This window comes from Alternaria arborescens (assembly GCF_004154835.1).
Source record: "Alternaria arborescens strain FERA 675 chromosome Unknown contig_4, whole genome shotgun sequence".
In the NCBI taxonomy this organism is placed as follows: Eukaryota; Fungi; Ascomycota; class Dothideomycetes; order Pleosporales; family Pleosporaceae; genus Alternaria; species Alternaria arborescens.
This window is the reverse complement of record NW_021167859.1, coordinates 1,520,065-1,533,813: the sequence shown is the minus strand read 5'-3', so window position 1 is coordinate 1,533,813 and position 13,749 is coordinate 1,520,065. Positions and strand designations below refer to the sequence as shown.

At 51.3% G+C, this 13,749-nt stretch overlaps 5 protein-coding genes across 5 annotated transcripts; 2 read left to right on the top strand and 3 right to left on the bottom strand.

The window, feature by feature from the left end:
• Nucleotides 1–671: 671 nt before the first annotated feature.
• On the top strand, nucleotides 672–2,954 carry AA0111_g2630 (hypothetical protein; the record flags this gene model as incomplete). The annotated part of the gene is made up of 1 exon (XM_028648423.1): nucleotides 672–2,954. The coding sequence occupies one exon, from the start codon at nucleotides 672–674 to the stop codon at nucleotides 2,952–2,954; it is 2,283 nt and encodes a 760-aa protein (XP_028509998.1).
• Nucleotides 2,955–3,903: 949 nt separating this feature from the next.
• On the bottom strand, nucleotides 3,904–4,819 carry AA0111_g2629 (hypothetical protein; the record flags this gene model as incomplete). Its single annotated transcript, XM_028648421.1, has 3 exons — nucleotides 3,904–4,008; nucleotides 4,060–4,443; nucleotides 4,496–4,819. The coding sequence occupies 3 exons, from the start codon at nucleotides 4,817–4,819 to the stop codon at nucleotides 3,904–3,906; spliced, it is 813 nt and encodes a 270-aa protein (XP_028510304.1).
• A 1,059-nt stretch (nucleotides 4,820–5,878) lies between these two features.
• On the bottom strand, nucleotides 5,879–6,814 carry AA0111_g2628 (hypothetical protein; the record flags this gene model as incomplete). The annotated part of the gene is made up of 1 exon (XM_028648420.1): nucleotides 5,879–6,814. The coding sequence occupies one exon, from the start codon at nucleotides 6,812–6,814 to the stop codon at nucleotides 5,879–5,881; it is 936 nt and encodes a 311-aa protein (XP_028510303.1).
• An 895-nt stretch (nucleotides 6,815–7,709) lies between these two features.
• AA0111_g2627 (putative coatomer subunit alpha) lies at nucleotides 7,710–12,008 on the top strand (the record flags this gene model as incomplete). Its single annotated transcript, XM_028648419.1, has 8 exons — nucleotides 7,710–7,769; nucleotides 8,079–8,128; nucleotides 8,178–8,309; nucleotides 8,364–8,512; nucleotides 8,560–8,589; nucleotides 8,640–8,648; nucleotides 8,697–11,422; nucleotides 11,472–12,008. 8 exons carry the CDS (start codon nucleotides 7,710–7,712, stop codon nucleotides 12,006–12,008), a joined length of 3,693 nt encoding a protein of 1,230 aa, XP_028510298.1.
• A 531-nt stretch (nucleotides 12,009–12,539) lies between these two features.
• Nucleotides 12,540–13,475, bottom strand: AA0111_g2626 (hypothetical protein; the record flags this gene model as incomplete). The annotated part of the gene is made up of 3 exons (XM_028648418.1): nucleotides 12,540–12,837; nucleotides 12,907–13,029; nucleotides 13,441–13,475. 3 exons carry the CDS (start codon nucleotides 13,473–13,475, stop codon nucleotides 12,540–12,542), a joined length of 456 nt encoding a protein of 151 aa, XP_028510297.1.
• Between the last annotated feature and the right edge of the window lie 274 nt (nucleotides 13,476–13,749).

The window sequence follows — 13,749 nt, the reverse complement described above, 5'->3', positions numbered from 1 at the left end:
ATATTCTCTGGCTATGCGTGCTCCCGTCTACCCCGAACTTCGGATTCGTAAGTGCTAGTTGTGGTGGTCGCGCAACGCGTACTTGTTATGTGATTCAACGGGGGGTCAACACGTCCACTTGATCGAGTTCGATTTCGATACTACACGCGAAAGCCAAGCAGCGTTATGGCTTGATTTATGTGCAATCCATATTAAGGCTACGTTCGAAAGAAACATTTCAAAGGGCTGTGAGAGTCCATGCATGTGTCTTACATTGCAGGATACAGGCATAAGACGCAATCATTCCAAGGTTGTGATTGGACAGCGGTTGGAGTTTGGAATCCTCAGCTCACCTGCCATTGGTCCACGTGGCGTACAACCATAGAGGCTGTACTTCCTGCGTTTGCCAAAAGACGGATTCGTTGTAGTCTCACGACTTTGGCGAATTAACACCACGCAATAGAACGATACGGAGCTAAAATCGTGCGTACCTATACACAGAAGTTGTCTAAGTGTGATCAGGCGATAGGGGAAACGCCTGTAAGAAAGCCTCATGTTCTATTTGTATCGCCTCTCATGTTGTGTTCCAGCCTTGCGCCCAAAAGAATAAAGAGTGATAGGTTTGTCTTCTGTTCTGAGTCTACCGAAATTGAAATACTCCAAGAAACCATAGGTATCATACGATCAAAAACATGGCTCCATCCAGAACACCACGCGTCGCCCTAGTAGGTTGTGGCCCATGGGGCAGGAATCTTGCCCGCAGTTTTGCTCAGTGGGGAGCACTTGATACCATTGTCGATGCTGTGCCGGAGCAGGCAATCCAATTAGCAGAATATATAGCAAATCAGGGATTTCATCAACCAACCATCTCCAGCTGGGAGGAAGTACTCAAAAACACCCATATTGATGCAATCGCGCTTGCAACACCAGCACCAAAGCACGCTGACATGGCGTTTACATGTTTGGCAGCTGGCAAACACGTCTTCATCGAAAAGCCTTTCGCTCTGTCAGTCGAGGATGGAAATCGCGTTATCCAAAAAGCAGCAGAAACGGGAAACAAAATTGTCATGATTGGCCACCTCTTCCAATATCACCCTGCTTTCATCAAACTCAAAGACATGGTACGAAAAGGACGACTCGGTGTCATCCAGCACATACATTCCCGTCGACTCAACTTTGGTCGCGTTCGTGAGGAGGAAAACGCTTTTTGGAACCTTGGTGTGCACGACTTATCCATGATTCTCACACTAGCAAATCAATCCCCCGATATCGTCACGGTTCAGGGGTTCCATCATCTTCGCCAAAACATCGCAGACGTCGCCTCTGTAGCCTTATCGTGGTCATCTGGGCTTCAAGCGCATATTCACGTTTCGTGGTTGTATCCACAAAAAGAAAGAAAGATGATAGTCGTGGGAGATATCGCAACCGCGGTTTTCGACGATTGCGAACCATGGGAGACCAAGCTTCGCGTTTTTAACAACAGTTTCCAGCATATCGATGGTGTTCTACAAGCTTTGAAGGGTGGTTGGGAGGCGATACTTCTCCAAGTTCAAAAGCCACTCGATGCCGAATGTCGAGAATTTCTTGACTGCGTGGAAAGCGGACGTCGCCCTATCACCAGTACGCTTGAGGCGCTACCTGTTGTTGAAGTTTTAGGTCGAATAGAAGCTGAGATCCAGAAAAACCGATTTGACAGCCACCCCGTTGTGAACGAAGCGGTAGAGATCGACTATCAGATGCCCTCAGATCAACGGCATGATAGCATCACTGAAACGACGGAGCAAGGCGAAGTTGACAATCTACCCGCCGAAGATCAGGTTGATGAGAAAGTGAACAGGGTAGGTCAACACTGCGAGAGCAGTATACCACTGCTTGACCTCGCGACTCAAACAGAGAAACTTCAGGAAAAGCTAGACAACAGGATAGCGAGGGTATTTCAACATGGAAAGTTTGTCCTCGGGCCCGAAGTCCAAGAGCTGGAGTCCAAGTTATCCGATTTCACCGGCGCCGCTCATGTCGTCACCTGCGGAAGTGGGACAGGTGCTCTAACATTATCACTGCTCGCTCTAGGTATACAACCAGGGGATGCCGTACTTGTTCCAGATCTGTCTTTTGTCGCCACCGTGGAACCGGTGGTATTGCTTGGTGGGATCCCCGTGTTCGTGGATGTTGAGCCGCAACACTTGACAATCAATGCGACGCTGATCGATGCAGGTGTCATGGCTGCTAAGAAGGCAGGACATCGAGCAGTCGGTATCATTGCAGTCGATCTTTATGGACACCCTGCCGACTATGACGCATTAAATGAAGCTGCAAGTCGTCACAACCTGTGGATCATTGGTGATGCAGCACAAAGCTTTGGTGGAAGCCTTAATGGGCGCCGTGTTGGTACGCTCACCCAAGTGACCACGACGAGTTTCTTTCCCTCGAAACCGCTTGGATGTTATGGCGACGGTGGCGCCATATTCACAGAGGATAGAGACTTTGCGCATATTTTGAAATCCCTACGTCAGCACGGTCTTGATGAAACAAAGTCGAATGGCTTACGCATTGGATTGAACAGTCGACTCGACACGATCCAGGCAGCCATACTCCTTTGCAAGCTGGATCTGTTATCCGAAGAGAGGAAAAACAAAGAGAAAGTCGCGTCGCGATACTCATCTTTATTGCAGAGCGTGGTTGAAGTGCCTACTACACGTCCAGGCACGCATTCTGCTTGGGCTGCGTATACAATACGGTCGAAACATCGTGACACAGTCAAACAACATCTTCGAGACCATGGCATCGCCTACGCAATTTACTATTCCATACCTTTCCACAAGCAGGATGTGTATCAGCGATTTCCAGTGATCGAAGGGTCTTGTCCTGTCACTGAGCGTGTTTGCGAAGAGATCATTAGTCTCCCGGTAGGTCCTTATCTAAGCTCTACTACACAGACACGTATAGTAGAAACTATACGCAAGGCCTTAGGCTGAGGAAGTTCTGAATTGGTGTTCTGTTGCAAGGTCAGATACAGGTTTTTGGAAAGTGTGAGTGTCAGAACCGACACAGATCGCGTAAAGAATGACAGTTTCTTTGGTGAACAAACCTCTGCTGTTCACACGTATAGATAAGCGTATTACTGATAGCTATCGAAATGGTCATTACCATATGCGAGTACCTAACGACCGCTTCTCAAATCCTTCAGAATCCTCTGTATGACAGGCTAAAGTGCGATGACTGCCTCGGTGAGACTGGGCACCGGTACGTCGTTACCAGTAATTGTGGCCATATTATATGCTGTCGTTTTGAACACCTCACTGGGGATTCTTCGACGGGCCTGCCTTGGGCGATAGGCATGCTCGAAGAGATTGAGAACGCAGTCCTCATAGTACGCAAAGGCGATGGCCATGGAAACGTGCCTCTGGGCGGAGAGACAAGCGACCCAGTTGGCAGGCACTTGATCACTGGGGAGGCGCCTGCAGAAAGATTCCTGAAGACAAGCTCGTGATAACTGCTGCACCCATCCCACCTTCTCTCGGCGACTGCATGCTAGAACTACCTCCACGAGGTGTCATGCTAAGATTGGATAGCAGAGTTGACAGATGTTGGTGGGGGAAGTGTAATGCAGAAGTGGAATAGCGTGGGCACAAGCCTTTTATCAAACCTGGTTGCAAGCTTAGGTACAACAATGAATTAGACGACTAAGCATTGCAGGAGGAGTTATCTTCGGTAAACAAGTGTTTTCTGTTCGCATATTTAAAGGAGTGTATAGACAAGAAGTAGACAAGATCTAAGGTAAATCCACAAAGAAGTAAAACCAATAACCAATAGCACCAATCGCTCAAAGAATCTAAACCGCGCCGTCGCTATGTATGTCGAATTAATGCTGTCGTGCTCTCATATGTTCGCCCTCAGGTTTCTCTCAACTGCATTGTGCGTCCCTTAGCCGGATTTGTATCCACACTTGGCCATGCAGACTTTGACATCCGTGACGAGGTTTACCGGAAGGGATTTGGCGAACTGATCAATGTCCTTGGCGTCGATTTGCTTTGGCTTGTGTTAGCATAGTGGCAACCTTGCAAGATAGGTAGGACTTACCTTGAGGCCGAGGGTAGCATCAACGACCTGAGAGTTGAGGGCAAAGAAGTTCTGCGCAATCTGACTGGTACCGGGGTCCTCAGAGTTGAGAGTCGCCACGAAAGTCGCATCTTCGCAGTTGTTGTTGAATTGGTAGTGGATGGAACCTTGGGGGAAGACAGTGCCATCGAACTTGTGGAGGTAGCCGGCGATTTCTGGGTTCTTCATGGGTCCAACAATAGCATTCTCTAGGACGTAACCAAACTCAAGGTTGTCACCTTCGACGAGGGTGAGGAACTCCGTGGCCCGTGGATGTATGTGAGGAGAGTTGATTCCGCAGGGCTTGAGGAAGCCGACAGTGGTGCTGATACCAAGGCCGGTAAGGATGGGGAATTTCTCGATGTTCTGGAGCAAGAATTGGTATAGGTCATGGTACTTGAGGCAGTATGAAACTTACAGCTGCAACCGCAACACCGCCGGTTGAGTTCTTGGGTGGTGTAGTAGTGTTGCTGAACGTGAAGACGGTCGCCTTGCGGAGATCCGTTCCAGTGAGGAGCTCTGCGTTGTCCGATGGTCCGGTAGTCAGGAGCTTCTGGAAACGCTTGACAGCGGTAGGGGCTGTCAGGAGGGCACCGAAGTCGACAGCCGGCGAAGAGGCTGCTGCTGGAGCAGCAGAGCTGGCACTAGCGACCGTATCTTGCCTTGCCCCAAGACGCTGAGGAAGGGCCTGGACGGCACCGAGAGCGAGCGAAGCGACGATAACTTTGGTGATGGTGAACATGATTACAGATTAAGAAGCGAAGGCTTGAATAAACAGAAAGGAAACAAGGAGATAGTGGAAAATAGAGAGAAAAAGATGAGACTGTAGTATGGTTTCTTGGTTGTGAGTAAGGAGATGAATTTTTGACTGGTGGCCTACGATGCCTTACTTATACCTACGTGATTGTTGTCTGTCTTACTGGCATGATCAGCTTTCCTGAACGGAAGCCTCAGATCCGTTGACAGCAGGATGGCTGTACAGCACGGTGTTGTTGCTTGCCGACTCATGGCGTGCTTAATCCGGAGAGGGAGCTGGTATGCTTAGACATCGCGGGGTCAAGAATATCCATTGGTTGGGATCCAAAATTGGTTCGACTACGTTTTTCGGCCTGTCAGCCTGACAGCGGGAGCGCTGACGGGGCGTAGGCCCTTTAGGGGCGGTGTATTCTGAGCGCTGCGCGTCCGAAAAGACAGTACAAGAGGGGGAAATTACTTCCTGCTCTTGTATATGCTGATGAAACTGAAACACTTGGAAATGAAGCTGAGCGTGCGAAGCAGTGATGATGCTTGCTGAATCTGTGCGTGAATCCCAAATTAATGAGGCTGACGACCTTGCGCAGTATGAACGACACTCTGTCACTGAAAGAGTACCTAGGCATGCGCCTGAGCATCAAGGACGGAAGCGTGAGTATCCGCGTCCTTTGACAGAGCGCGTTGCCTGGCATTCGGCGGTGCGTGAAGTTGGTCGCGTGCGAGTGGTCGTCAGCTTCCGCTTGACGCCTGGTGGGCCTTCAGTTTACTTGAGGCTGTCTAAAATTAGCCCCAGACTGACTCGCAATGCCAAACCATCTCTAAGAACAAACAAACAAGAACGAACGCTAGTCAAAAGAGCAATCAAATTTCGCAATGCATGTAGATTTGTCATACGTTATGTCGGACGCTGAGCAATGTGCAAGCAAAAGTAGATGCATTCAAAAAATCATACGCTACGCTAAATTCACAACTGACACCAAGCTTGTCGCTCACAAACACCCTCAAACCAAGGAAAGAAACAACATAAGGTCGTCAAAATGGGCTCTAGTTACGTAAATCGTGATTCTGACACCTGTTCGGACTCAGACTCGACATCCATCATGTTCTGCTCCTTCCAGAACGGGAGTTCATCCAGCGTAAAGCCATCATCACTGGGGATGGACGGCGGACCCTTCCAGTGTGGCACCGTTGTCCCTTCATCGGGTTCTTCAACTTCCGCGATATTATTGGTATTTGAAACGCCCCTATCTTCGAAGATGAGTGAGCCCCTTCTAGGCCCGCGAACGCGGCGTCGCAGGCGGCGAGCGTTCTGGTCCAAGTCGTCGAGAGGGTCGTTATCGGAGTAGTCGCTGTCTCCTTCGACGCTCTGGCTGTGGCTGCGCTTGAAGATGCCTGCACTCCATCGTTTCTTCTTTTTGAGATATATGCGCTCCCTTTCCTCGTCATCTGAGGAATCTTCTTGGAGTTGCAACTCATTCATTCTCGCGGATATTTCTGCTTTTGTGCCGCTTCGATCGCTTTTTGCGTCTTCGAAATGGTCTGGTCGCACAACCTCTACGTCACAGTCGTAGCCTGGATCGTCATCCAGTTCTTCGAGTACAAACTGGGCACTCTCTGTCCGGCGCATTGGCCTTTCATCTTCTTGTTCACATTCTTCATCCGACTCGTTGTCCTCGTCAAATTCGCTATCAGTGTCAGATCCTTCCAGAGTTGTTGCCGGGTAAGCACGGTCGGACTCTGACGATAGACGAGAAGATGGCTCGCATGACTGTGGCCGGGTGAAGCTGAAGTGATAGTCGTGTCCGGTCGGTTCGATGTACTCCAATGGAGGTGTCTGCACGAAGTTGCTGGTGCGGCTGCGGACTGGAGAGGTTTTGTATGTAGGGGGTTGGAAGCGACTATGTGTATCAGGAGTGGGCGTCATAGGCGGTGATTGCAGATGGCCGTTGAGCGTGGCGGCTGGCGGTTCGTGAGGCATTGCCATTGTCAGGAGGGCGTCGTGGTGGTTTGACGGGAATGTTGCGTCAGGCTTGCTTGCAGCCAATTGCGATGGCGTACGTATCGATGATCTCCTCTCTCGTGATTATGCTGATTTCTTAAGGAATCAAAGTCCGACAGACGTGTCTAATCTTTGAAATGCGGAAGAGGAGTTGCGTCGACTGTATCATTCTGGAGGTGGTCCGGGAGTGTTTTACTGGGATATCTGAGCGGCGAGCTCGAGCGGAGAGGTGGAGAGTTTTGAGAAGGCGAACCCTGCAACGCCTTGGCTTATCGTGCAGATGGAATTGGAGTACTATAGGCCGCAATGCAGGAAATGTAGCTCGCAGATCGGTAAAAGCCACAAAGTGCAGGTCAGTTCGGGTGCGACGCGTCAGTGGTAATCGAATGGGAGCACAAAAGAAGAAGAAGAGTACTGGAGGAGGTATGAATTCCCTGCAGCGTGAGAAATGTGTGCGGGCTGTCGCCAATTATCACCTGCGTTTCAGCAATGAGCTGGCCGGCCACGGAGCGGGTCTGCAGCATTGCTGCCCTTTCCATGTACAGCATCGCTTTCCATCCTTGACTCCGATGCTCGTGGTCGCGAACGATTAGTCGCAACAAAGACTCGGGCAATCTACCTTGCGTCAGGCTGGATGGATGCCCAATGAGGTCAGCGAGCAAAATTGTCCTGCACAGGGCGGGTAGGTAGTGTTGGCACTACGATGCCAGCTGGCACACGGAGTCGCATTGGTGAGTTCTGCGGGGCATCGTTGCAGGACGCCAGACCAGGGGAGCCGAGCCACGCAGCAGAGGCGAGATTGGGATGAAGCAACGTGAAAGAGTGAGGCTCTGCTTGCGGCAGCTAGTGTGGAAACTCGACGTTCGCTTGAAATTGAAACATGGACCCGACGCCTTCAGACGGAGTTGGAACGATGTCTGGCAGATCTCACGTGACTGTGGTGGGGAAACCGCGCTAGGGACCAAGACGGCTAGGCTGTTGATCGGAATGTTGCGTGGCATATCGAACATTAGCAACAGCAGCTCAAGGAGGCAGCAGTACCAAACATAATAGTCAACACCGTGTTTCTTTCTCTTTGCCGTATACCCGTATCCCCCCGCGCTTGCTGTCTCTTGCATTGAGGTCTCCATAGACGACAGTGAAGCTGCGGCTTCGTCTCCAATTCCGCCATGTCTTCCTCTCCCTCAATGTTGACCAAGGCACGCAGCTCCCGGCCCATGCGACCGTTTAGCTAGCTAACTGAGCGCAGTTTGAGTCCAAGTCCTCGCGTGCGAAGGGCATTGCCTTCCATCCCAAGAGGTATCTTCACCTGCTCCGCCTTACTCCCCTCCCCGCTGACCGCTTTCAGGCCATGGATCCTCGTGTCGCTACACTCGTCGACTATCCAACTATGGGACTACCGCATGGGCACACTTATAGACCGCTTCGAAGAACACGATGGGCCGGTCCGCGGCGTCGACTTCCACAAGACGCAGCCATTGTGAGCATTCCTCGGACAAGTGAGGAGGGCCAACAACATACTAAGACTGGGCAGGTTCGTGTCTGGCGGTGACGACTACAAGATCAAGGTCTGGTCGTACCAGACTCGGCGATGTCTCTTCACATTGAACGGCCACTTGGACTATGTCCGGACCGTCTTCTTCCACCACGAGCTCCCGTGGATAGTGAGCAGCTCCGACGACCGTAAGCGCATGCAGTGGGTCGGCAGGATAATGGCTAACACGGAACAGAGACCATTCGTATATGGAATTGGCAGAACCGTAAGTACTACCTTCAACTACCTCATTCAGAACAAAGCTAACATTGACAGGCTCGTTGAGTAAGTCACATCGCAAACCCTCGCAGAAACACACCTAACCCTCCGAAGTATGTACCATGACTGGCCACAACCACTACACCATGTGCGCGCAATTCCATCCTAAGGAAGACCTCATCGTTTCCGCCTCGCTCGATCAGTCGGTTCGTGTCTGGGATATCTCTGGGCTCCGGAAGAAGCATTCTGCACCACAAGCCATGTCCTTTGAGGATCAGATGGCACGCGCGAACCAAAACCAGGCGGATATGTTTGGGAACACGGATGCGGTCGTCAAGTTTGTTCTTGAAGGCCACGACCGAGGTGTGAACTGGGTCGCATTCCACCCTACACTACCATTGATCGTTTCCGCTGGTGACGATCGCCTCGTGAAGCTGTGGAGGATGTCAGAAACAAAGGCATGGGAAGTAGATACCTGCCGAGGGCACTTCCAGAACGCGTCTGCGTGTCTGTTCCACCCCCATCAAGATTTGATACTGTCTGTTGGAGAGGACAAGACGATTCGTGTGTGGGATCTCAACCGACGAACCTCCGTCCAGTCTTTCAAGCGGGAAAATGACCGCTTCTGGGTCATTGCGGCGCATCCCGAGATCAACCTGTTCGCTGCCGGTCACGACAATGGTGTGATGGTATTCAAACTGGAACGTGAGCGACCCGCATCCGCCGTCTACCAGAACAACCTCTTCTACATCACCAAGGAGAAGCATGTCCGGTCTTATGACTTCCAGAAGAACATCGAGTCCCCATCGATGTTGTCTCTTAAGAAGCTTGGAAGCGCTTGGGTACCTCCACGAACGCTGTCCTACAACCCTGCCGAGCGCTCCATTCTCGTTACGTCTCCAGCCGACAGTGGAACATATGAGCTGATCAGCCTTCCACGCGACGCATCAGGAGCAGTGGAACCGACAGATACCAAGCGGGGTTCCGGTAACTCTGCTGTCTTCGTGGCTAGGAACCGATTCGCCGTCTTCAACCAGTCGAACCAACAGATTGACATCAAGGATCTCAGTAACTCGACCACCAAGACCATCAAGCCCCCGCACGGAACCACCGACATCTACTTCGGCGGTACTGGCAATTTGCTCTTGATCACCCCTACCTCGGTTGTACTCTACGACATTCAGGCCAAGAAGAACCTTGCTGAGCTCTCTGTCAATGGCGTCAAGTACGTCGTATGGTCGTCCGATGGATTGCACGTCGCATTGCTAAGCAAACACAACGTCACCATCGCGACAAAGAACCTGGAGCAAGTCAGCACTCTCCACGAGACAATCCGCATCAAGAGCGCAATTTTCGACGACACTGGTGTCCTTCTCTACTCCACACTGAATCACATCAAGTACAGTCTGATGAACGGCGACAATGGAATTGTACGCACGCTTGAGCAGACAGTATATCTGGTGAGGGTTAAGGGCCGCAACGTGTACTGTCTTGACCGTGCCGCGAAACCGAAGATCCTCCAGATTGACCCCACCGAGTACCGATTCAAGCTTGCCCTGGTCAAGCGCAACTATGATGAGATGCTCAACATCATCAAGACTTCCAGTCTGGTTGGACAGAGCATCATTTCCTATCTCCAGAAGAAGGGCTATCCCGAGATTGCTCTTCAGTTCGTGCAAGATCCTCAGACGCGGTTTGAGCTCGCTATCGAATGCGGAAACCTGGAGGTGGCAGTCGAGATGGCCAAGCAGCTTGACCGACCGAAGCTCTGGCAACGATTGAGCAACGAAGCTCTCGCGCATGGTAACCACCAAACTGTGGAGATGACTTACCAAAAACTGCGCAATTTCGACAAGCTATCCTTCCTATACCTCACCACTGGAGACCAGGATAAATTGAAGCGTATGGCTAAGATTGCAGAGCACCGTGGTGACATGACGGCACGATTCCAGAATGCTCTCTACCTAGGAGACGTTCAGAACCGGATAGAAATGTTCCAGGAGCTTGACCTGTACCCCCTTGCGTACGCCACGGCCAAAGCTCAAGGTCTTGACGAGCAAGCACAGTCGATACTGGAAGCTGCCGGAGTTTCAGAAGAGCAGATCAAGCTTCCCTCGATAGGTGCACCTCTTGCGCCTCCCAAGCCTATTGTACCTACGCACAAGACCAACTGGCCAACGCGCGCAGCGTCTTCGACTGTGTTCGAGAAGGCTCTCCAGGGCGAGGTCGAGGGCGTTGGATCCGATGAGCCAACAGCGAACGGCTTCGGCGACGAAGATCTTCTGGGCGATGCTGAGCCCACTAGTGCCGCGGCTGAGCTTGCAGGTGACGAAGATGACGATGTTGGTGGGTGGGACATGGGTGATGACGGAGACGTGGAGGCAGAGGATGATTTCGTCGAAGTTGAGGGTGCTGAAGCAGGAGCCGGAAGCAGCGAAGCAGACTTCTGGGCACGCAACTCACCTTTGGCAGCCGACCACATTGCTGCAGGTTCGTTCGATACTGCTATGCAGTTACTAAACCGACAAGTCGGTGCTGTCAACTTCGAGCCTCTCCAGGAGCGCTTCCAGGAGATCTACCAAGCGACACGGACATACCTGCCAGCTACACCAAACATGCCTTCGCTGGTCAACTACGTACGGAGAACAGTAGACGAGACAGACTCGCGCAAGATCCTGCCCATTATTCCACGCGACCTGGAGTCGATATTGTCGACCGACCTCACCGCTGGCAAGCAGGCTCTCAAAGAGAACAAATTGGAGGCAGGTATTGCCGCTTTCAGGAAGCTGCTACAGCTGATCATGGTCAACGTCGTCTCGTCGCAAGCAGAGTTGTCTGATGTAAGTTCTGCCATTGTGCATTTAGTCGACGTATACTGACATCATCTAGGCTAAAAAGGCAATCAACACGGCTACGCAATATATACTTGCTATGTCTATTGAGCTCGAAAGGCGCAAGCTTCTCAACGGTGCTACCGACGTCTCCGCCCTATCTGAGGCCGACAAGAAACGCGCTCTCGAACTGTCTGCTTACTTCACCATTCCCGAGCTTGAGGGTCCTCACAAGTCGATCCCGCTTTCTGCAGCCATGAACTTCGCCCACAAGAACAAGCAGCTTAACACAGCATTGAACTTCGCCAACGCATTGCTTGACCGCACCGGAAACGCAAAGATGAAGGAGGCGGCTAAGCGTGTCAAGACGATTGCTGAAAGGAATCCCAGCGACGTCATCGAGATTGACTTTGACCAATTCGCCGACTTTGACATTTGCGCTGCCAGCTTCACGCCCATCTACAGCGGTATGCCATCGGTTACTAGCCCGTACAGCGGCGCCAAGTACCACGCGAGGTACAAGGGTACTGTTTGCAGGATCGACGGCATCACCCAGATTGGTGCTCCTGCTAGTGGACTGAGGTTGGTAGGTTAGAGGTTGGGAGAAGGAACGTTTAGGTGCCTGAGGGCAGCATTGCAGGATTGTTTGAAGGTGTATGCTTAGCGTGTTATGCTCTTTTACGACATCTGGTGTTGCCAGTTGGACGGACTACTGAAAATGGGAGATGGTCGGTACCGTCAATCAATCAGATACATGCAGCTTTAGAGTTTGAGAACAGAGAGATCAAAATGTCATGACCAAGTGTAACATTCAGTTTCTCGTACTCTCTTTAGCCAACATATGCCTTGGGCAGCCAACGTTCACAGATGCGAGTTTTGGTAAAAGACATTCATGTTCAGAAAGTTCTGGGATGGCTTGTATTTGTACATTGTCCATTGATTAAGGTATACAAGAGAAGTGCATTAAAACATAAGAGGTATCGAGCGTGTGCCATTCCGTAAAACCGACCGAATTCCAAATTCCTAAACGCCCATCGAGCTCATCTCATTTCGCGTCATCGCAGGATGTCGTCACATGATCCTCGTCCATCTTCCATTATCCCTTGACGCCTCACGCACAACCTTTTCAAGCTTTGTGTGGTGGCGGGCCAGGCGGTGGCGCGTACCCTCCACCATATGTAGGCTGGGGAGTCTGAAGCTCAACACCGTTCTGCTGGCCGTAGTAACTGCTATTCGCGCCTCCGCCACCGTAGTAACCGTTGTTATTGTTTGTGGCGGCAGAGTATGGCGGTGCAGGTTGCTGTTGGTTGCTGTAGTAAGGTGCGGCGGTTTGGTTGTTGTTGTAGGCGCCTGGGCGCGCGGCCCAACCTGTGCCGTAGAAGGGTTGGCGACCAGCTTTGCGGCGGCGACGAGCTGTCAGGCAACTGAGAGTGTGTTAGATCATGTTGCGATGAAGCTGGTAATGCGTTGATGCATAGAGGTAGAGGACTTACGAGCATAGTACGAAGAGAAGTAAGAAGCCCACGACGACTACTACGAGGACTACCCAGCGTACCCAGTTATTCCATGCTGAGTTTCCGCAGCGGTAGTAGCCATAGCCTTGGCGATAGCATGTTCTAGACATTGCGTATTAGAATCCGATTGTTTGTATGTTCGTGTCGCAAGTATCGATTGATTATGATGCGCAAGTATGGAGGAGGGAAAGCGCAAGACGTGAAGTTGAAGTGATTGGAGTTGGAAACAAGAGGAAAAAAGAGGAAGGAGACGTATTGTTGTATGGGCCCCGAGTGTAAAGATGCCGTGATATGCGGCGGCAGTCTGGGCGCAGCAACGTTGTGACGTCGTCTGTCGCAAACACACCGGCCTTGACCAAGCCGATCCGTTGATCCACCAAGCTTGCTTTCCCCAGAATAATAGTGCTACCGCGCCGCTTATGATTCGCGGCTAAGCTGTTGGCACCGCCACTAACAACAAGCGATGAAAGAGAAGATTATGATGATGGTGATGATGAATCGCGCAGCACTTACCCGTCGTCGAAGTATTGTCTACTTTGAAGATGCATGATTGTGATTGCCAACCAGCTATCAATCTCTCAGGTGAGAAGATATTTTACGTCTGTAGGGATCCGAGATGGAAATGGCGAAAGGGAATCAGAGGTAACGATGTAGAGTAGAGCAGAGAGAAACCGAAGAGCAGGGTTTCCGAACTGCTCTTATGACGATATACGCTCGAGAGGGGAAAGACGTGACCAGGGCTCAGCCACAGCCAAGATGGCCCTAGGCCGTCGGTAATCCGCACCCCGGCGTGCCCACTCTTGACGGGCGAAGCGGAGCTTG